We start from the raw sequence: 19845 nt of genomic DNA on the forward strand, positions 1-19845 counted from the left end.
TTTTTTTTCAACGCTATTTTCTTTTTTAATTTTTTTAATTTTCTCTTTTTAATTTTTTCTCCAAAACCTTGTGGTTCGCATAAATAAAAAACCTCCAAAACAAAAAAAAAAAAAAAAAATCTCAAAACCCTTGACAGGATTCCTCGCTGTCTTTGCTTGTTCTTCCTCCTCCGCCCCTCATCAGTCTTCTTCTTCTCCCTCTCATCCTCCTCCCTTCGTTATTCTCCTCTTCTCTCATTTGACGATTCAGAGAAATACGTCTTAAAAAACATAATAAAAACACAGCACATCTTTCATCATGTCTGACGAAGTTTATGAGGGTGCCATTGGCATTGACCTTGGTATGTTTTTTTTGTTAATGTTTTTTTTTTTTTTTTTTCTTTACCCATGCCCTTTTAACCCCTCCACACTGCCTATTTTCCTGGACACAAAAACAAAATGATATATTGGATATCATATATAATAGAATAACAGAATCACCGGGTATCGATTGAACATAATAGCTAATATTACTCTTCTACGCTACAGGTACCACCTACTCTTGTGTTGCTAACTATGAGGGCAACAATGTTGAAATTAGTATGTGTTATCCCCACCACCAATCTTGCATCCAGCCAGGCAACACTCCGCGCACACAGAGATACACATATGCACTACCCCTCCTGCACCAACTGCTAGCACCTTCGACATCGGGATAATTTGGAGCATTAGTGTGCTAACAGTGGGATCTTCTTTTCGCGCCACACAGTTGCCAACGAGCAGGGTAGCTTTACAACCCCGTCGTTCGTCTCCTTCACTGATGATGAGCGTTTGATCGGTGAGGCGGCCAAGAACCAGGCTGCGATGAACCCTGAAAACACTGTTTTCGATATCAAGTAAGTTTGTTTTCTTTCCAGAATTGTGCTCTTGGTTTTTATTTATTTCATTTTCATTTTTATTTTCTTTTAAATAAAGGAATAGCTACTAACCCAGCTGCAATAACAGGCGTCTGATTGGACGGAGATTCGACGACCCGATTGTCAAGAAGGATGTCGAGTCGTGGCCCTTCAAGGTCATCGACCAGGGTGGAAACCCCATTGTCCAGGTTCAGTATTTGGGCGAGACCAAGGCTTTCTCTCCCCAGGAAATTTCGTCTATGGTCCTGATGAAGGTGCGTAACATGAAACCTGTGTTTTTATATACATGGTTATGTATCAATATTCAGAATCGTGATCGAAAAACTAACTTGGTGTCCATATAGATGAAAGAGGTTGCTGAGACCAAACTCGCCAAGAAGATCTCAAAGGCTGTCGTTACCGTCCCAGCATACTTCAACGACAACCAAAGACAGGCAACCAAGGATGCCGGTGCTATTGCGGGCTTGAACGTCCTCCGTATCATCAACGAGCCTACTGCTGCTGCCATTGCCTACGGTCTTGGCGCTGGCCGCTCCGAGAAGGAGCGAAACGTCCTCATCTACGATCTCGGTGGAGGAACTTTCGACGTTTCGCTTCTTAACATCCAGGGCGGTGTTTTCACCGTCAAGGCTACTGCCGGTGATACCCATTTGGGAGGACAGGACTTTGACACCAACCTCCTCGACCACTTCAAGAAGGAGTTCCAGCGCAAAACCAAGAAGGATCTCTCCGGCGACCCAAGAGCCCTCCGGCGTCTGCGCACTGCTTGCGAGCGTGCTAAGCGTACCCTCTCCAGCGCAACCCAAACCACCGTTGAGATCGATTCTCTCTTCGATGGCGAGGATTTCAACGCCCAAATTACCCGTGCTCGCTTTGAGGATTTGAACGCCAAGGCCTTCTCTGGCACCTTGGACCCGATCCAACAGGTCCTCAAGGACGCCAACATGGACAAGAGCAAGGTTGACGAGATCGTCCTTGTCGGTGGCTCCACTCGTATCCCCCGTATCCAGAAGCTCCTCAGCGACTTCTTTGATGGCAAGAAGCTCGAAAAGGTATGGGAGATGTTTACATATACATATACCCCCTCTTTTTCGTCTCATTCGTTCTAGATAAACTAATCAATCACATAGAGCATCAACCCCGACGAAGCCGTGGCTTACGGTGCCGCTGTTCAGGTATTTAAGAAAAAAAAAATCCCTTAGCCCCTAACCTTACTAACTGTTATCTAGGCCGGCATCTTGTCTGGCCAGGCCACCTCCGCCGATACCAGCGATCTGCTCCTTCTCGACGTGATTCCTCTATCTCTTGGTGTTGCAATGGGCATGTTCCCCTTTTTCAATATCCCCTTTTTCAAAAATAACTTACTAACATTTTTTATAGAGGGCAATATCTTTGCTCCAGTTGTCCCGCGTGGACGTACCGTTCCTACAATTTGCAAAAAGTGAGCAATCCTTTTCGAAGTATCATACCAACTGCGATTACTAACGTATATCTGCCATTTCTAGGACTTTCACCACTGTTGTAGATAACCAGCAGACAGTGAACTTCCCCGTCTTCCAAGGAGAGCGCACTAACTGCGATGATAACACTTCGCTGGGAGAGTTTACCTTATCCCCTCTGCCACCCATGAGAGCCGGAGAAGCCGCTTTGGAAGTTGTCTTCGAGGTTGACGTCAACGGTATCCTGAAGGTTACCGCCACTGAAAAGTCCACTGGCCGCAGCGCCAACATCACCATCTCCAACGCCGTCGGCAAGCTTTCTAGTACTGAGATCGAAAACATGATCAATGGTAAGACATCCAATTCCCCTTGTCCAAATAAACAGGTTTAAAAATCCCATTCACTAACGCGCATATTCTCCAGACGCCGCCAAGTTTAAGTCTAGCGACGAGGCCTTCAGCAAGCGCTTCGAGTCGCGCCAGCAGCTCGAGTCCTACATCTCTCGTGTCGAGGAGATCATCTCCGACCCAACCATGTCGCTGAAGATCAAGCGTGGTAACAAGGACAAGATCGAGTCCGCCCTCAGCGATGCTATGGCCCAGCTCGAGATCGAGGACTCCTCCCCCGAGGACCTCAAGAAGAAGGAACTGGCGCTCAAGCGATTGATCACCAAGGCGATGGCTACCCGATAAACTTGTTCCCTTTTCATTATTTTCCCCCCATCCGTTTTTCATGTCCGCTTTTTCCCTCCCGTTTTGTGTTTGTCAATACACGTTTTCCCGGGTGTTTGTTTATTTAATTTGTTTATGTTTCTTTTTTATTATCTAAAGAAAAGGGGAGAAAGGAAATGATAGAAAGCGCTTTTTTTCGCATGTTACCATTTTTGTGCCCTGCGCGTGCGCAGGGGAGAGTGGGGCAATGGGGGGCCGCGCCGTTCGGGTTTGCGCTGTGCCTGTTCCCCTATAGCTGGCTATCCTTCATGCCTTGTTGCTGTGTTATAATGAGAATGATCTTTTCCTATCTACATACTTTGATCGATCCCACGCCATGATGAAGATAAGACGAATTATATTCCTTTTTCATCTTTCCCTTTTTCTCCTGTTTCCTAAGATCTCTAGTTTTTTTTTTTTTTTTTTTTTTTTGTTTTGTTGTGTGTTTGTGTTTCGTTTTAAACCGCCAGCTACTAAGACGTGTGTGATGTCATGAACTAGAGGGCTTGTCTTTCTTCAAATTGATGCTCTCTTCTCTCCCTTTTACGCCTCTCACGCACTTTCTTATCACCTTCGCAGTACTTTTTACAGCTGTTAGAAAAAGTTTTTGCTTACTTTATATCTGTTTTACTAAGAAGCGTCTTATCAGAATGAACTCTGAAACGAATGAAAGACATATATACATATATGTTCATCCTGGTTCCCCATCTATAAAATTGTGAATTAGATTTCCTGCAGGCTGTCTAGTTTTAGTACATGTACATGTACAAAGGCTCCCCATACTTAGCCTACCGATATCAATTATAATGTTGAACCCTTTCGGTCGAAGCATGAATTTTCCAAAATTGCGCGTTGATGAAGACAGCGCCTTGAAATACACAATCATCCGAGAACAATGGGTTTTGGGTAGCATAGACAGTTGCAATCCTGGCGATGTAAGGCTTCACTGAAGCATTTCCGCCGCCAGCAGTTTTCCAAGTGTGGAGAACATTGCACCAAGAATAGCAACTTGACCCTTCTATGCGAAACAAATCTCCCGTACTTCTCCCGTACTTCCACTGGCCTAAATCGTCTTACGAGTAGATAAATGCATGCTAGATAAAATCACCGCTCCAATTCTCCATAACTGAATCTCGTGCCTGTTTCTGCGCTTATGATTATTTCAAATTTGCGAAATTAGCCGATTGGAATGATGATTTTCGTATGGTCTCCACTGGAAAGTTTTCCACCCCGTCGTTCTGGATCCGCGCCAAGCCCGACCCGAGATATGGAGCCGACTCGGCTTGCCGATGGCGGAACTCACCTCCATTGATCTTGTGACTTCGTGAAGTAAACAAACTCTGCTGACCTGGATTCCATCTCGAACTTCTGATGTTGGCTAGTAGGCGGGAAATCCAATACTGATAACAATGGAAGAAAGCCTGGCTGCTCAACAGCTGCACAGCTGACTTTCATGAAACCGTCCTGTCAATTTTTCCACTGCAATCAGCAAAGGCAAGGATTTGAGCAGCTAGCTGTTTGACACTGCACTACAACACGATCCTGCCGGGATATCCCACGCAGCATGAATACCTCAATTATAAATAGGGATAAGCCCTTCGGGCTTGAGGGTGGTAACATATTCAGCTAGAGAAGGGCTCCAACCGTCGAACTGTGGATTTCGCAACGTGCATGTGGTTGGCGGCTGCGGCCACATGGGAGTCAGAAAAGAGTGTCGCTTGGGCTTACGTTCACAGTAGTTGGTTGATTCCAACCCCCTTTGTTCAGAAAACCGGCACGGTGTGTACTGTATATCGATTGGCCTTTACATGAGAGATGGGGAAGTTCCCGTCGTCAAATCTGACCCTTGACTTGCTGTATGCAGTCACCTGAAGGAAACTTCCTTTCACCCATGTTTGCGGCTTAAAACCAGGCATCTTAAAGCCTCTCGTTTTCAAATACTTTCATTGCACATTTTTCTGTCATTTGAATACCTGATATTTAACCGGATCGGGAAACTTATTTCCGAAAGGCCATGGCTCCTACACAGCGATTCAGAGACATTACAAGCTTGACGGCTGAGGCTGCGCACGACATGGAGCGGGGGTTTTGGATCCCGTAGACCCTCCACTTTTGAAGCAGAGCCATTTCTGAATTTTATTCTTCGCTTAGAGCCCCACCAGTGCTGTCTGCTGGTTAGGTTTTTCGCGATCTCGTCGCCCAATTTCGCGATGGTTATTGACGCAAGATCACAAGCCTACGCAGCGGCTCCGAAATCCATGCTGTCTATCCCGAGCTTCTTCGAGGTTCAGATTAAGAAACTCATGGAACAAAACAATCCCGATGATGATATTTTTATGGTATCCCCTCGCAACAATCGCAAAGCTGTCCTAAAATCGATGAGCTTGCCTGCCTGATACATACGCCTTGGCCATCTTGCGGCTGACACGATTGTCGAATTGGCTCGAGACTCCCGGTCCGGTGTCACCATATCCGATCCCAAGATTTTATCTTTTTGTTTAGTATGCACGAAGGCAAAGCAGAAGGAGAAGTCTATAAGAACATAACCCCTGCGCGGGCGATCCACATCGATATAGCCGGCCGGACGCTGCCCGATGACTTGACTTGACAAAGTTCTACCTAAGGGTGTTACAGACAATGCCACTCGTATGGGGTGGATTTTCTTTCTCGAGAATAAAACCAATGAATAAAGAACTTGCTCAATTTGAAATCAAATCATCTTATATCTCCTGCCAGTTCTTCATACATTAAATGCTAAGATCAAACCAAACAACCTTCTTGATTACTGATCTTTCGGAACTAAACCCAGATATGTTCTATGTTCTCAGCTCATGTATGCAGATGTCATGATCCAGGGTGAAATCCCATGCTGATGTATTTTTACAGCCATCTCTGCAGCCGATATATATAAAATATGACCGACCACCACCCCAACATCGTCAATCTTCTCCAACTCAATGCTATCCAACCATTTCCCCTTAATAGCCGATGGGATATATACACGATAAGATGGCTCACACTGCAATTTGGGCGGGCCAGGTCTGTTTCTCCTACTCTACATGCCATCAGAGGGTTCCGCGAAGCCCAAAGCAGCAGGCAGCTCTATATAGAGAGTGTGTTATAATTATAATTCACTGTGTTGTAAACATTGCCGGCCGTATGACATTCGCCAGAGCATAGCTGTTCAGAGGCAATCCAGCTAATTTCCCTCTACTAGGAGCAGCTGGTATTCTGTATGTCTATACCTATCTTTGCTTTACCTCAAGCTTTTTTCAATCAATCAGTCACTCCAGAAGTGGCTGAAGAATAATACAAGCCATGCAAATTTAGCTTTTGGGGATATCGATATCAATGAGCCCAACGACAAAATTTCGGACGCTTTCGACGACTTTTGGCAAGGTGTTGAAAAGCAAACCAAGGATAACCTGGATTAAAGGGTAGTTGACCAAACGATTGGCCTGTCTAATAGGGGTACCTTTAACATGATACGAGGTCGCTTCTATTGTTCCAGCAGTCGAGTGGATTCCTCTGTAATGCAGCTATAATCCCTATTTTCTCGCATCTGACTTGCCAATATAAAACCAGAGCTTCTTTGCTTCCTCTTCTGGCAAGACTTCTGATTTTCTCTAAATAAAAGTTGGAATAGTTCATTATGCCTTGCTTGAACTTTCTCAAAGTCAAGTTGGGGCGGTACCCAGCCGGCATCATCTGAATGCAGCAGCTCCTGTGTGTATTCTTTTACTTTATGCCAATCCTTGTACTGAGAAAGCTGAAGTCTGTACCTTGATAAATCGTTGCTGTAAGGTCAAGGTTCAGAAAGCCCTAATTTGTGCCAATTTTCTGAGATCTGTGTCAAGAGCGGGACTTATCCCTTCCTTCCACATGTTTTCAGGGCATGAGAGCAAGTCCTGTATCGCTGAGTCGACTCGAGTCAAAGCTAAGTATGATTCAAGGTGACTCTTAACAAGAGCCGCCTCGTAGCATTTTGATAGCAAAGCTTTGTTTCTCTCTGTTATCGCGAAAGCCTTCTCATCAGAATCCATTTGGTCAAAGTTTGGTGGTAGCTCCGGCTAGACAATCCCAACTTCGTAATTTTCGGGTGGGCTAAGTAAGAAAAGACGGCCACTGGACTTGCATAAATAAACGCGGGCATTTATTATTGATACAAATTGCCAATCTATTATGCCGACGATAGTTGTTGGGGTCTTGGTTGCAAACAAATATATTGCCCAAATGAAAGTCCCCATTGCCATAGGATAGATAGGGCTGGTCTAGAGAAGCGTTGGAGGGTATTTAACTAACTAGCATGAGCCGCTAAATAATCTCGGTATTATTTATTATTTATTTATTATATCTCCATAGCAGTTTCCAAAACATGAATATGTTGGAACAATTGTCGAGTGTTGTATTTATTATACATGCGTAAGGCCACGATTAATTTAGCCAATGCAAGGCTAAGGTCTGAAAGGCTCGACCCCTATCGATCCAGATAAATAAATACGCATGTTATTAATAGTATGGGCTGTAAGTGTAGGCTACTGGGGCAAAAGAGCTCGATCACCACCAGCGCCTGCTGGTAGAAGGGCCGACCAACCGCGGGACCCCCAACAGTAAGTTAGTACAGAAGGCTCGGATATGACAAACATGGGCCTATTTAAATATTTAAACACCACGACATGTTAGAGATATATTTCTAGACATAGGTTTTGACGGCGAAAATGCCATTTTCAAAATTCCAGTTCGTATTCTCTGCATGGTTGATTGCTCTATTTATTAATACAAGATTTCGGTCAAAGAATCATATTTAATGGAGGCTAAATATTTAAGCTAAATAAATAAATAAATAAATATTTAAATAAATATTTCATTTTCGTAACTATTTACATTAAACTCTTTGCCTCCAGCAACCTTTGGAGATAAAATTACAACTCTTAACACCCCCCTCACCTTACACCCCCTACCCCCTACACACTAGCCATGCCTCCCGTTATTCGCTCTCTCAGTTCAGAGGTTTTCTCTCTTCTCTCTTTTAGAACCACAAGCACCAATGGCTCGTTGCGCGCGCTCATCGTCCCGATGAGCTCCCGCAGCTCCGTCATCACCAGCGAGAAATCCACTTTCCAATCATCCTTTTACAACAGCAACCCACTTACACTCCCTCGTACAACTGCGCCCAGTTTCCGTGTACAACCATTCTCTACAACCTCCCACCTCTCCAAGAAAAAGGACAAGGGCAACAAGGCCTCCCGAAACTCAGACGGTGGGTCGGGCAGTGGCGCGGCAGAGGCAGCTGGGTTAGATGGCGATGATCCATTTGGATTTTCACAGCTGGAAAATGACATAGCCGGGGCCGTACAGAGGTTGAAAGATGATATTTCGAAGCTGAGGGCGGGCGGCAGGTTTAACCCGGAAGCGATTGAGACATTGCGCGTGGCTGTGAGCAAGGGGGACGGTAAAGGGAGCAAGGAGACAGTGAAGCTAGGAGAGTTGGCACAGGTTATTCCCAAGGGAGGGAGAATGCTGACTATTTTGGTAGGAGAGGAGGAGGTATGTAAATATACCGTTTTCTGTTCATTTTTTGTGCATCTACTTTTTACCCGCGCCGGGGGGGGGGGGACGGGGGGACCGAGAAACATTTCAAATCATGCCTCACAATTCTGTTCGAAAGATCCTTGAATATCTAATTGCCCTGCCATTGCTCCCGCAGAAGTCTTTCTTTCATATACTAATCCTTCCCTTCTAGTATATAAAACCCATAACCTCCTCCCTTCTCTCCTCCAGCCTATCCCTAAACCCTCAACCAGACCCACACAACAGCCTACAGCTCAACGTCCCCATCCCGCCACCAACCAAGGAGTCACGCGATCAATCGGTTAAGGATGCGAAGGCCGCCATGGATAAGGCATCTACTGCCGTGCGTAACGCCCGCGGCGCCATAAACAAGAAGCTGAAGAACATGGGCGTCAAGAAACTTGTGAGACCGGACGATTTGCATAAGCAGGTAGAGAAGATGGAGAAGATTGCAGAGAAAGGGCAAAAGGAGGTTAAAGATGTTTTTGAGGCGGCGAAAAAGGCCCTGGAGGCCTAGTTTTGTAACTTCTTGTTTATTTGTACCAGGGGGCGTGAAAACGGTCGATTGATCGCAGGGGTAGGTAGATTGCTGTATAACGGAGGAATTCAGGGTGCTGTAGGATACATACACGGGTTTTTGCCATTTTCTTTCTTTCTTTCTTTCTTTTTTTTTTTTTTTTTTTTTTTTTTTTTTTTTTTTTTTTGGGAGTAGTTGGGATATACAGGTTTATATAAAGAGCTGCGCACATTATCTGAAGAAACACGTATCTAAAAGAGATATGCAAAAACCTGTGGTCGATATGATAACAATAGTATACAATTTATGAATCTTATTCGAACAAAATACACAAAATAACCTAGTAGGAAACAAGCCCTGTTTATTTTAGAAATGACCTACCCTACGCTTTGGCCCGCACAGCCTTAGGCTTCGGCAACGACTTCGACAATGCCTCCAAAAATTGTGTTTTATGGGATGACTGCCATGTTGAATTATTCGCCAAATTCCTCAAAACATCTTTCATAACTGGGTGTCTTGCTCCGTGCTCTTTCACCCACTGCGCTTGCTCGGATTTGTACTCGCCCGAAACAAGTCGCGAAACCAGCTGCATCTTCTGCGTCTCATCAATAGGCTGAAATGACATGTCCTCCGGCTGAACCAGCGAACCCTTGCGATCCGTCAATTTATCCGCGCGCTCCGCCGCCATTTTCTGTGCCAACTCTACTGCCTCGTTTTTCTCCTCCTCGTTATAGAAATATGTCCATTTACCTTTATGGATGCGTTGGGCTAGTAGATCTGTAGGCTCGAAACCGTTGGGGTACCGCTCACTCATCCATGCTAGCCGTTCATGCAGCGCTTCCTTAGGGCCAGTCGTACCCATTGGCAAGGCCGGCCACGTCCGCTGTAGATTATCGATATTATAACCGTGCGGATTATAGCGGACTGGCTTGGGGCGGTCGCGCTCCCACTGTTCAAGAAAAGCCTTCTCGTCCGCTTCCTGCTCTTCCTTGGACATCTCGCGTTGTCCAGACCACCCGCCACTGCCGTCACTTTTGGACGACTTGTCCTGTTTCTTGCGGCGGGCCGGCCGGGTCGTTGCGGGACGCTTAGGGTTTCTGGCCCCGAGAGGGCCACTTCCGGGTTTTCTCAGAGTAGCGGGCGCGCGGAGGATATTAGTGGGTTTTGCGCCCGTTTGGTTGAGTCTGGAACCGAGTGCACGAGCATCGAGTGGTCGACGTTGCGGTTGGGGGCGAGCTAGAGAGCTAGGGGAGCGGGCATCGAGAGGTCGACGCTGCTGAAATTGTCGTTGACGGGGAGGGGGTTGGGAGTCGTCGGAGACACGGCGAATGAGGGGGGTGGAGGAGGATCGTGAAAATGTGGTGTCAACTTTCTTTTTAGCCGTCTCGTGAAGAGAGTGTAGACGGTTTTGTTTTTCTAGTTAGAGAAATGAGGGTTAGTATGAGGTTCTTTCGTTCAGCTTAGAACAACCAGGCGAAAACCCCAGTCCATTGGAACTATCTTCAACGTCGCCAAACCATACCTTTTGAGTCTGCATCATTCTCCGCTGCTCTGACCGACGACGAAGAAAAGTGTCGGCCAGATCTAGCCGCTACTGCTCCCTGACTCCATTTGCTGGCCGCTGAGTCGACGATGGCAACCCACGGGCGCCCGCCTTGCGGCTTGAGCATATTTGTAAATTGGGCACTATCGCCCCGCAAGGTTCACGACGAACGTAAAACTAGTCCCCTTCACCAAATAGTTGAGTAAAGAGACCGGGGCTCGTCAATGCATGGATGCGGGTGCCGTGGTAAAGTGCATCGAGACATTTTGGTGAAAGATGAAGATGGAGCAGGGAGAATTTTAGTCATCACGTGACGTTTAGACATCCTCAGCAGTTTGTGCCGTTGCCTCTGCATTGAAGGCGCATAACATCCTTTGCAATATTGATCAACGGTTCTATTCTACTCTCAACTCGCTGAATTTCCTCCTCTGGATCTACAGACTCCTTATCATTATTTATCTTAGTTTTTAAATTACCAGATCTCTATAGGGGTCCACCGCAACGCTAGTACAAAACCCATCATCACCACCAATTTCAACCTTTCCGGGGCAGCTCCATCCGCCCTCCCAAAATCCAGCCCAACCAAACCAACCAAAACCAAAACAAACGAGAAAAGAATATATATACGGAATGCTTCGCCGGAAACCCACAGCCATAACCATCACCACCGAAGACATAGCCGCCTTCGAAAAAGCGCGCCTACGCCAGCAACAACTCAAAGAGAACAACAACCAGCAACAAATCAACTTCTCAAGCAGCACGGGCAGCAGTGGAATCGGCGGGCCCTTTCAATCCAGTTCTGCGACGTACGATCCTAATGATGAGTTGAAGCCGCTGCCTGGTGATAAGGCGCGGATTGTGCGCACGCGAGATGAAAGGATTGGCTTGGGGAGAGCAGGGTGAAAGCGCTACTTTACCTTTTTCTGTCTTCTCCACCTTGGTTGGTTGAAGTGATCGAGTGGGATGAGCTAGAGCTGGTTTGAATAGAGGGTGTTTCTCTCCTTGGCTTTACTTAACACTCTTATGTGCCGCACTCGGATGGATCCATCTTTCTTTGTGGGCGGCAAGTTCCTTTGTGAGCTACCTATTCAGAGAGGAGCTTGCGGGGAGTGAACGAGACAAGAGGTTTCGAGGTGAAAGTGGAAGTGGAATCGGGGTGAGGTTGTGTGAGGTCTTCACCACTCCCTGAGGGTGAACGATCGGTCCCATCGTCCACATTCTCATTTGAATTCACTCATTGCGAAGACTGGACTAAAGAAACACGGAGCTTGTTTTAAGCCGATGGCTTCTACCCACCACTAGCTCATACTACCAGTTGGGAGTTGCTCTTTACCACCCGTCTCACAAAAACTGGGTATAGCGCACGGTCCAACCTTTGTTTCCGGCTGAAGACCGAATAATTGCTTCCATTTCCCTTCAAACTCCTGCCAACCTGGAATTATACGGACTAGCGACAGCCCCAGGGCATTTTGCCCCATTGCAATGAGCGACCTAAAATAAAACAAAAATCCATTAAAAAGTTGAAGAAGGCAGAATATTCAAGTTACGCCATTTCCGGTTTTTCAACTTTATCCGACGAGCTTTAAATGTGATTTGGGAAGATGGTGGTTACATGGTTACAAAGGGTATGATCTGTGTTGGCAATGAGAGCTCGAGGGTTAAGAAGTTCAGTTACAGATGTTCCATACACAAATACCCCCCTGCCCCCATTCGCAAAACCGCGGAGCAAGCATGCATGCTGTTACGCGCTCGCCATCGACACGTGCGTGGGCGGGCCTTCTATCCCATCAACGCTAATGCCGAACGGTCTGCCTGGTTTGAAGGATATGGAGGCAGGACATAGTGAGGGGAGGAATGATGACACCTACTTTCTCGCACGGATAGCTGGCTGCATGAGCAAGGTGTTGCATCTATACGTGTAATTGCCAGGTCATGTTAAAATAGCCTTTCTCATTGTTTGATGCCTCATCTCTTTTGAATTTACCTTTCGAAACCATCCGTGAACACCGCACCTGTACTCCCTTCAGTTATAAACTCAAAATCGCAAAGGGGAAAAGGGGGCGGAGGAAATAGCTACAATAGATGGAGATAACAATATCTATCTATACACAATCACGCAATGTACACATCTTTTTGTTCTCTTTCCTTTATTCTGTTTTTTTTTTTTTTTTTTTTTTTTTTTTTTTTTTTTTTTTTTTTTTTTTTTTTGGCTACGCTAGGTCGCCGCTTTCCCTCCTATCTCAAGATCGGATTTTCAGCAACTGAGCCAAATCGAATCGACTCAGAGGAAAGGGGACGTAGGGAAATGCCAGTTGGCCAAATCCTCACATCCCTCGTAAACCAATTAATAGAATAAAATTATAGCAAAAGATAAAAATAAAATATAAAATAAAAGAAAAGAAAAATAAAAAGAAAAAGAAAAGAAAAAGAAAAAAAAGAAATTCAAAGCCCAATCGCCTGAATCCTCAATGGAATCAATTGTCTAATGTACAGGCACATACGAAACAGGAACATGACAAGTAACAAATAGCCTCCCATCCAAACCATGGGCCTCCTTTCCAATAACAAAATAAAAAGGGATATGAAATAAAAGTTGAAATAGATGGAAGAAGGAAGGGAAAAGGTGAGATGAGAGGAAAAGGTGTGAAAAGAAAAATGGGTCTAGCGACCACATACAACATTTAGACACGGGTGTCCATCATCCTCTAACAGATGCGGGCAGCCGTTCCCAAATACTAGATAGTAACTTGTAATGGATACCCAGGCCTGGTTAAGAAACCGAAAGGGCCAGAAATATATATATATATGTGTGTGTGTGTGTATGCTAAACAAGAATAGTAATTAAGCAGAGCAGTAAGAACAAACGCAAAAATCGCACACATTCGTCCCATCATAGCAGAGAAAAATTAACATAAAACGCATCGATGTGTTCTCGTTCTTCGAAAGAAGCAAATGGGGGCGTTAAATATCGGGGTATATATGGGAAAAAATCTGTATGTTGTTTTTATCTTTATCTTTTTTCTTTTTTGTTCGTTGATCAAGCATGGGTAAATGTTGGTATGAGTATATAAATGGTAATCGGATTAACATGATTGGGGAGTTGCAGGACCGGTATGATGTCACGATGTGATGCCTCGAGTCCGAAAACGACTTGGTTGCACCCCTGGACTATGATTGTCATGAATGACAAGCATTATATCTAAAATCACCTTAGATAGTCACCACTATCGATGCAAAATGTGTTTGGATATGGAAATGCATTGGAAACGGGAACAAGTTCCCGCATCAAGCTTGGCGCAACAGCACAATCTCTTGAATACTAGCACATGCATCTACCATATGGTCCGGAAGGCGGGTAGTCGTCCCATGGTATTTCACGGGTGCGTAATGGTGAGAATGGAGCGCTCTTCTCACATTCATCCGCGGTCCTGGTCCAAATTTACCTGATGATCCCACCTCCTTTTCAAGCCTTGTGGGTCGTATACACTAGCGACACTGCGTTGCCAGTCTCGCGCGCTAATCACCGACTGCATGTTGCTATAAGTGGGCTGGGCCATAGGTTGCGGGACAGGCATGGAGGACATCTTGGGCGTTTGGGAATAGTGCATGCGGTATTGGGCTGGGAGGCTCTGGCCGTCCTGCGAGGGGTTGGTTGCTGAGAGTGGAGGAGAATTCGTGCTGGAAGCATTGGATCCACCGCCAGAGAAGGCAAGGTCCCATTGGCTATCAAAGTGAAAAGGGGGGGGGAGGGTTAGTCAAAAGGTTCCATGTTTCATATGTATCGTTTATTATAGCATGGTTTCTGTTATTTCCCAGGTACTTACTTGATAATTCGAGTGGGATCCCAGGTGTTACTATCGGCCAATGGGATGTTGAGCAGGTCTTGGTTTTGGTCATGACTCTGCATTATCTCTTGTAGTGTAGGGCCGCCTGCCTTATCATTAACCTCAGCAGATATAGGAGGCGTGAGTGCGTGGGTTCCATATGCGAGTTGATTCTGTTCTGGGCAACTTGCAGCAAAGGACGAGGATAAGTAGTGAGAGTCCATTGGAGGACTGGGGTGATGTTGATCTGATGGACTACCATAGGGAAAGCTCCGTTTTAGCTCAAATGGCTTGTTAATATCGGCCGAAAACGCTAATCGAAGTTGGTTGATCGACTCTTGTAAATCGGGAACAGGCCATGTAGTTGCACATTGTTCGAGGAGACGCATGTGGCGGGTGAAATATATCCTTGCATCGGAGTTAAGCTCGGGGTCAGGGGAGGTGATCGCAATCTACCGGTTACAAGGTCAGAAGACAACATAATGCGGGGTGCACGACATTCGGTTGTACTCACGAGATGCAACATCGTACATGTCAAGATACCATATACAGTAAAGCTGATACCGCGCTGCATGTAAAACAAGCCGTTCAAACCAAAGGATCGTATAATCGCTTCCTGTAGGCGACAGAGCTTTTTTGCTGAATTATAACAGAGAAGCATATGAGTTCTCCATTTCCCGCCAGCGGCGAAAGATTTCGATGCCAGAAGTTGAGGACGGTGTAGGATTATGGTGGAAAGGTGGAAATGAGAATGCATATTTCCCACAAGGTGGGATGGAAGCCATGGCGGAGACCCATCTGGCGGATATGTGACCTGCAAGTCGGGCGGAAGGTTGGCGAGCCAGTCTGGGATTAGGGTGTTGTTTTCTATAAATCGAGGATCGGCTCCCCAGTCCGGTTGTCTCTTGAGCTTATGATATGAATCTGTGATCAGTCGAATGCTGCGGACATTGCGTATAAAATAAGCAAATAATCGTGACCTTTCGATTTCAAAAGCGTCTAAATTGGGAATATTCAATGAAGTCCCGTATTCAACAGAATCTGGATCAACTCCAAAATCCGAGCGCCCTATATTTTGAAATTAGAACTTCGTCATGAATATGGAGATATGTTTTCGTACCTTGAGGACCACCGATCATTGTTTCGACCACCAAAAGGGCTTGCCATACTCTGGTTTGGACGAGGCATTCAACTGTATCAAGCCCACAAGGTTGTCCTTCAGCATGATAGCTGTGGTGTTCATGAAGATCGAGGTCCTTCGCCATGGAAACCATAGTCTTCACCGTCTGCCAAGAGCGGTAGAAGTAACCTTTTTTCGGGGAGCCCTCTCTAGCTTTTAGGAAAAGTAATAAGGCCTGGATCGTACTCAGTCGAGGAGCTTCCATAAATGCCGCTTCGTGCCCTTGTAAAAGTTAATGGTAAGAACTACGATTATTTTTCTCTTCAAGAAGACTCACGATTGCCCAGCGCAAGCCACTGTGCTCCTTGCGCGGGATCATCCGACATCCTCCCGGCACAAGCAAATATGCCCTCTAAAAGAAGGGGCGATATGGATGTTTTATCGGATTGCCATTGCTGATATAAGTGGCCTCGATGCACGACAGGTACATAAGGGTGGATATGGGTAAAGTAAATATCGAAATATTTCATAGCGTCGTCGTCTGATGGCATCAGTTCAGGGGGTATACGAATAGTTGCGCCAGAGGTCGAAATAAAGGGTGGGAGCTTCGCGTCACCTTCCTCTGCGGTCGGAACTTCCGGATCTTTGTCTCCTTTTCGAGGTTGCCGGATATAAGCGGCTTTGGAAAAGAAGCGTTAACAATAATTTGGTTTATATGCAGAAGAGAAAATATAGATATTAAGTGTGGATGGGAAAGCCATAAATAGCTTTGGATACGAAAAGAACTGGCAAACAAAGTCACCAGCTGTAATTCTAATGACATACCAACACCAGTTTCGTCAATTTTAAGATCGCCAAGTGCATCGCTCAGATCTTCTGCATTTGAATGTTCAGATTTCGCATACGATGTAGTGTCCACTCTCGTTAGGAGTTGATGAGGTGGTGACGTAGTGTATAGGTTCGGGTTATGTTGAAATGTTTGGTTATGTTGCATAGGAACAAGATGCGGTGGAGAGAGGGCGTGATATATATGCCGGGGGCTTTGCGCATGTTCTGTATATGCTTGCGCTTGATACAACCGGGATTCCTCACTATAGCTTCGGCCGCCTCCAATACTCTGAGCATGTGTCCTATCAAGAAAAAGCGGTTGGTGAGATATGTTCTGGGAGGAAAGGTCTAAATCTGCGGAATGAAGAAGATTCGTTGGCGGCGGCTGCTGACTCGACTCAGGCATTTGGCCATGGGATGAAAAATCGCCATCCTGGCCGATGGTTGGGGGGATGCAAACAAGTTTCAATCGAGTACACGCGGAGCAGGGCCAGGTATTGGTGGTTGCAGCATCGCATTTAATCTTTCGTTTGCGACAGCCATTGCAAGCTCTCATAACTATCCAAATATTAGTCCAAAAATATTCCCCGAGCGCGCGAAAAGTCAAGGTGTAAAGCATACCCTTGAGACGCTTGTGTCTGTTGTGTTCGTCCACAAAAACATAGTCTACGTATGCAATTCACGTCAGAATCAAAACACTAGGCGCATTAACACCACGGATACCAGCAGGACAAATATATCCCTGCAGTAACGCGAGTTTCTCTACAATGCGTAAGAGCAACGAGAGCTTACTCTTCTGGCCCTCGGCGGGGCCCATGCTAGGGGGAACAAATGAGAACGCCTGCATCGGCACAATCGGGAGCGGAGCGCTGACCGAGGCCACAAGTAAATGGGACTTGCTGTGGCGGGCAGTGCGAAAGTATTGCAAAGGTGGTAGAAGTCAGGCCTGGGCTATGGACAGCTGAGCCTGCAGCCGCTGTGCAAGTGCCACTGTATCTGACACGCGTGTGGGGTTTCAACGATAAATGTAGACAGAGTGGGACAGGCGTGCGATCGTGCAAACACGGATACTGATGTTCTAGCGCCTAGGAGTAATCGGAGGAGGTTATTGAGATGGGATCGTAGAGCGAAAAACCATACACCGGGGATTTTCAACGGTGTGTTATTTACCCGCTTCCCCAGGTTCATGGTAGGTAGGGGAAGTTATGCGCGGCTCCCAAGGTGAATCCACAGTTTGGAAGGTTCTGGGGCAGACCGAGGGCGCAAACCGAGGGCGCCAGGAACGCGGTGAACAAAGAGCGGGTCGATGAGACAGGAGCACGGGGCTTATCCTAAACACGAGGAATAAGGCATTGGCAGTCAGTACTCAACACAGTCATTATTGGCCGCATTATTTCGCAGAGTCCGAGCGGAATGAGGATTGTGGGGAGGGGGGATGGGGTAGAGTCGAGGAGCCTGACTGAGGGGGGTGGAGGGAGGAGGCGAAATGCAAAATGGCAGCTTTGCTAACTAACTAATCCGGAAACATGTGAAGCGCCCGGTCACGGGATTATTAATTGGGTTGGGTTGTTGTGCGTAGACTCCAGCTTCTTCAGTCAACGCAACCAGCAATCGGTCAGCCAGACACGCGAGCAGCGGATCGATCCGTGGAGCCGGAAAAGCACCAAGGCGGGTGATTCAGTCGGCAGAGTGTGCGGGAAGCGGAGCTAATCATTGACGCCACATACTTTATCTATGACACCAGGGATGTTGACACTTTTGTGCGGAGGAGGGGAGGGAGAGGGGATGGTGTGACTGACTGTGGGTGAGAGATGTGAAGAGTAAGTCTTAAAAAACTAAATAAAGGGGTGGGTGGGTGAAAAGGACGAGAGAAGATGAGGCGGCTAACAATGGGAGAGAGGGGCAGAGAGAGAGGAGCGGGAAAGAAACAACGGCGGCAAGCGTTTCGTCTCTCCAAGTCACTCCAGAGAACTCAAGAGATCGTACTGCGCTCCGTCTGTCTGACTATAATATTAAGACTGTGCGTCGTCAGTGGGCCTCCGCTAGAGCGTTTGATCCCCTACAGGCAATAACCTCTAGCAGGGTTTCAGCAGATATACCGGACAGCGCCAAAGGCGTGTGCTGGTGGGATAGGGATGATAAGATGATCCCCCGGTTGGAGATACAATCGGACGTCTCGGCGGAAATCCCCACGGTCCAGGTGAACAGCAAGAGCCTTCCAATCCTTAATATTATTCATTTTGCTTTGCCACAACTGATCAAGGGAAAGCGGCGCTATTTTAGTACGGCGGCCAAGCAGGCAGGAGAAAGCACTTCTAAGTGGAAGTTTATGTTGGAGGCGATTGATGAGACAGTGGCATGGCTAGTAGACTACATATTACGGTGGTGCGGACCAAGTCATCGAAAGGGGATTTCGAGAAGCTTCGGGCCCAACAGATTTTATTTCCTTTTTATGTTACGGAGCGCATGGCTGTTTGCTACGACATCTATCTCGATACCTCTCTACCCAGCAGGTAGCGTGCTGTCACTCGAGGATGGGGAGAATCAGGAACTAACAAAAGGGATCTTAATTGAAGTGCAGTGAGGAGAATGGGAAGCAACGTATCTCAGAGGCGGATCGGTTCGCTATAGGGTTTGCTGAAGAGTTAGCCTTCCCTTCCAGGCAGATTGAAGGCAGGCATCGATGCCCAAGGGTGTCCGGCTGCGTCCACCGGTAATCCCATGGGTGGGTGGGTATCTGTGGCTCTCTAGTCAGCTAAACATATGGAAGCGACGGCATCCATGGGTCCATCCATAACTAATAATTACGTGCTGCATAAATGATGGTGGCTGGACGGGCGGCACATCGCTGCTTGTACGGAGTACAGGTGCAGGAGTGACCCTGTGATTTGGGAAGTTTGTGTTGCAGTTGCCCCTCCATTTTCCCGCGCTCATCTGCTGCCAACTGGTTTATTTTTGCTTACAATAATGATTGAATTGCCCCACGCAGCTCCAGGCTCTAGAAAATATGGGAAAGAAGCTGCATGGTTTCAAGTCAGGAGGCTCTGTGACCAGATCTTCTCAAGGTTGCCGACTCCTCACGGACACTCACTCCCTCCCTCCCCCCCTCCCACAACCAAACACTACAAATCCGGGATCTTCACCATGAGCGGAGTGAGAAAGTGGGGAAAGACTGCGAAGGAGCACGGCGTAATTTGGGGGTGGGGGTCGTTTGAAAAAATAAGCAGCCATGAAGAAACCGGAACTGGCTAGGCCGCACGGAATTGAACCCCCTATTTTGAAATAGAATATAAAAATACATAAAATACATAAAGTACATAAAGAATTAAAAGAAATAAATCTCTCAATAAAATAAAAACAATCCAAGCATGGATTCCAATTGCAGATATGATATCCG

The 19845-nt window shown here is 46.5% G+C and overlaps 8 protein-coding genes across 10 annotated transcripts; 5 read left to right on the top strand and 3 right to left on the bottom strand.

Moving 5' to 3' along the window:
* Nucleotides 1-63: 63 nt before the first annotated feature.
* On the top strand, nucleotides 64-4174 carry BDCG_03987 (heat shock protein SSB1). The gene is made up of 10 exons (XM_045419653.1): nucleotides 64-341; nucleotides 529-579; nucleotides 749-875; nucleotides 985-1150; nucleotides 1241-1948; nucleotides 2027-2071; nucleotides 2126-2216; nucleotides 2277-2337; nucleotides 2402-2685; nucleotides 2759-4174. The coding sequence occupies exons 1-10, from the start codon at nucleotides 299-301 to the stop codon at nucleotides 3025-3027; spliced, it is 1845 nt and encodes a 614-aa protein (XP_045275908.1). The 5' UTR covers nucleotides 64-298; the 3' UTR covers nucleotides 3028-4174.
* Nucleotides 4175-5959: 1785 nt separating this feature from the next.
* On the top strand, nucleotides 5960-6479 carry BDCG_03989 (uncharacterized protein; the record flags this gene model as incomplete). The annotated part of the gene is made up of 2 exons (XM_045419654.1): nucleotides 5960-6084; nucleotides 6263-6479. 2 exons carry the CDS (start codon nucleotides 5960-5962, stop codon nucleotides 6477-6479), a joined length of 342 nt encoding a protein of 113 aa, XP_045275909.1.
* Nucleotides 6480-6857: 378 nt separating this feature from the next.
* On the bottom strand, nucleotides 6858-7088 carry BDCG_16827 (uncharacterized protein; the record flags this gene model as incomplete). The annotated part of the gene is made up of 1 exon (XM_045426022.1): nucleotides 6858-7088. One exon carries the CDS (start codon nucleotides 7086-7088, stop codon nucleotides 6858-6860), a length of 231 nt encoding a protein of 76 aa, XP_045280702.1.
* Nucleotides 7089-7668: 580 nt separating this feature from the next.
* Nucleotides 7669-9291, top strand: BDCG_03990 (ribosome recycling factor). Its single transcript, XM_045419655.1, has 2 exons — nucleotides 7669-8592; nucleotides 8789-9291. The coding sequence occupies exons 1-2, from the start codon at nucleotides 8023-8025 to the stop codon at nucleotides 9131-9133; spliced, it is 915 nt and encodes a 304-aa protein (XP_045275910.1). The 5' UTR covers nucleotides 7669-8022; the 3' UTR covers nucleotides 9134-9291.
* Nucleotides 8434-12047, bottom strand: BDCG_03991 (uncharacterized protein). The gene is made up of 2 exons (XM_045419656.1): nucleotides 10656-12047; nucleotides 8434-10549 (listed from the first exon to the last, which is right to left on the bottom strand). The coding sequence occupies exons 1-2, from the start codon at nucleotides 10801-10803 to the stop codon at nucleotides 9516-9518; spliced, it is 1182 nt and encodes a 393-aa protein (XP_045275911.1). The 5' UTR covers nucleotides 10804-12047; the 3' UTR covers nucleotides 8434-9515.
* On the top strand, nucleotides 11307-11579 carry BDCG_03992 (uncharacterized protein; the record flags this gene model as incomplete). The annotated part of the gene is made up of 1 exon (XM_045419657.1): nucleotides 11307-11579. One exon carries the CDS (start codon nucleotides 11307-11309, stop codon nucleotides 11577-11579), a length of 273 nt encoding a protein of 90 aa, XP_045275912.1.
* Nucleotides 12048-13064: 1017 nt separating the features above from the next.
* On the bottom strand, nucleotides 13065-19538 carry BDCG_03993. 2 transcript variants are annotated; one of them, XM_045419659.1, is made up of 10 exons: nucleotides 19412-19433; nucleotides 17963-19185; nucleotides 17241-17779; nucleotides 17070-17114; nucleotides 16446-17006; nucleotides 15958-16299; nucleotides 15621-15902; nucleotides 15015-15568; nucleotides 14501-14952; nucleotides 13065-14399 (listed from the first exon to the last, which is right to left on the bottom strand). In XM_045419659.1, the coding sequence occupies exons 3-10, from the start codon at nucleotides 17293-17295 to the stop codon at nucleotides 14093-14095; spliced, it is 2598 nt and encodes an 865-aa protein (XP_045280704.1). In that variant the 5' UTR covers nucleotides 17296-17779; nucleotides 17963-19185; nucleotides 19412-19433; the 3' UTR covers nucleotides 13065-14092. The 2 variants fall into 2 exon arrangements, with proteins under 2 accessions (XP_045280704.1, XP_045280703.1); XM_045419658.1 differs by having other exon boundaries at nucleotides 17241-19185; nucleotides 19412-19538.
* On the top strand, nucleotides 17445-19806 carry BDCG_03994. 2 transcript variants are annotated; one of them, XM_045419660.1, is made up of 2 exons: nucleotides 17445-18268; nucleotides 18355-19806. In XM_045419660.1, exon 2 carries the CDS (start codon nucleotides 18592-18594, stop codon nucleotides 19030-19032), a length of 441 nt encoding a protein of 146 aa, XP_045280705.1. In that variant the 5' UTR covers nucleotides 17445-18268; nucleotides 18355-18591; the 3' UTR covers nucleotides 19033-19806. The 2 variants fall into 2 exon arrangements, with proteins under 2 accessions (XP_045280705.1, XP_045280706.1); XM_045419661.1 differs by having other exon boundaries at nucleotides 17594-18268; nucleotides 18347-19806.
* Nucleotides 19807-19845: the final 39 nt, after the last annotated feature.

Source organism: Blastomyces dermatitidis (genome assembly GCF_000003525.1).
Source record: "Blastomyces dermatitidis ER-3 genomic scaffold supercont1.4, whole genome shotgun sequence".
Classification (NCBI taxonomy): domain Eukaryota; kingdom Fungi; phylum Ascomycota; class Eurotiomycetes; order Onygenales; family Ajellomycetaceae; genus Blastomyces; species Blastomyces dermatitidis.

Bases quoted from the DNA above. Each gene is read 5' to 3' on its own strand.
- BDCG_03987 (XM_045419653.1), top strand. From the start codon at position 299: ATGTCTGACGAAGTTTATGAGGGTGCCATTGGCATTGACCTTG. The intron at 876-984 runs GTAAGTTTGTTT...CTGCAATAACAG, and splicing joins AACACTGTTTTCGATATCAA to GCGTCTGATTGGACGGAGAT. The intron at 2,686-2,758 runs GTAAGACATCCA...CATATTCTCCAG, and splicing joins GATCGAAAACATGATCAATG to ACGCCGCCAAGTTTAAGTCT.
- BDCG_03990 (XM_045419655.1), top strand. From the start codon at position 8,023: ATGCCTCCCGTTATTCGCTCTCTCAGTTCAGAGGTTTTCTCTCTTCTC. The intron at 8,593-8,788 runs GTATGTAAATAT...CTTCCCTTCTAG, and splicing joins TTTTGGTAGGAGAGGAGGAG to TATATAAAACCCATAACCTC.
- BDCG_03991 (XM_045419656.1), bottom strand. From the start codon at position 10,803: ATGCTCAAGCCGCAAGGCGGGCGCCCGTGGGTTGCCATCGTCGACTCA. The intron at 10,550-10,655 runs GTATGGTTTGGC...TTCTCTAACTAG, and splicing joins GAATGATGCAGACTCAAAAG to AAAAACAAAACCGTCTACAC.
- BDCG_03993 (XM_045419658.1), bottom strand. From the start codon at position 17,295: ATGCAGGCGTTCTCATTTGTTCCCCCTAGCATGGGCCCCGCCGAGGGC. The intron at 17,115-17,240 runs GTAAGCTCTCGT...TTGCATACGTAG, and splicing joins CCCCGCCGAGGGCCAGAAGA to ACTATGTTTTTGTGGACGAA. The intron at 14,400-14,500 runs GTAAGTACCTGG...TCACTTTGATAG, and splicing joins GATCCCACTCGAATTATCAA to CCAATGGGACCTTGCCTTCT.
- BDCG_03994 (XM_045419660.1), top strand. From the start codon at position 18,592: ATGATCCCCCGGTTGGAGATACAATCGGACGTCTCGGCGGAAATCCCC.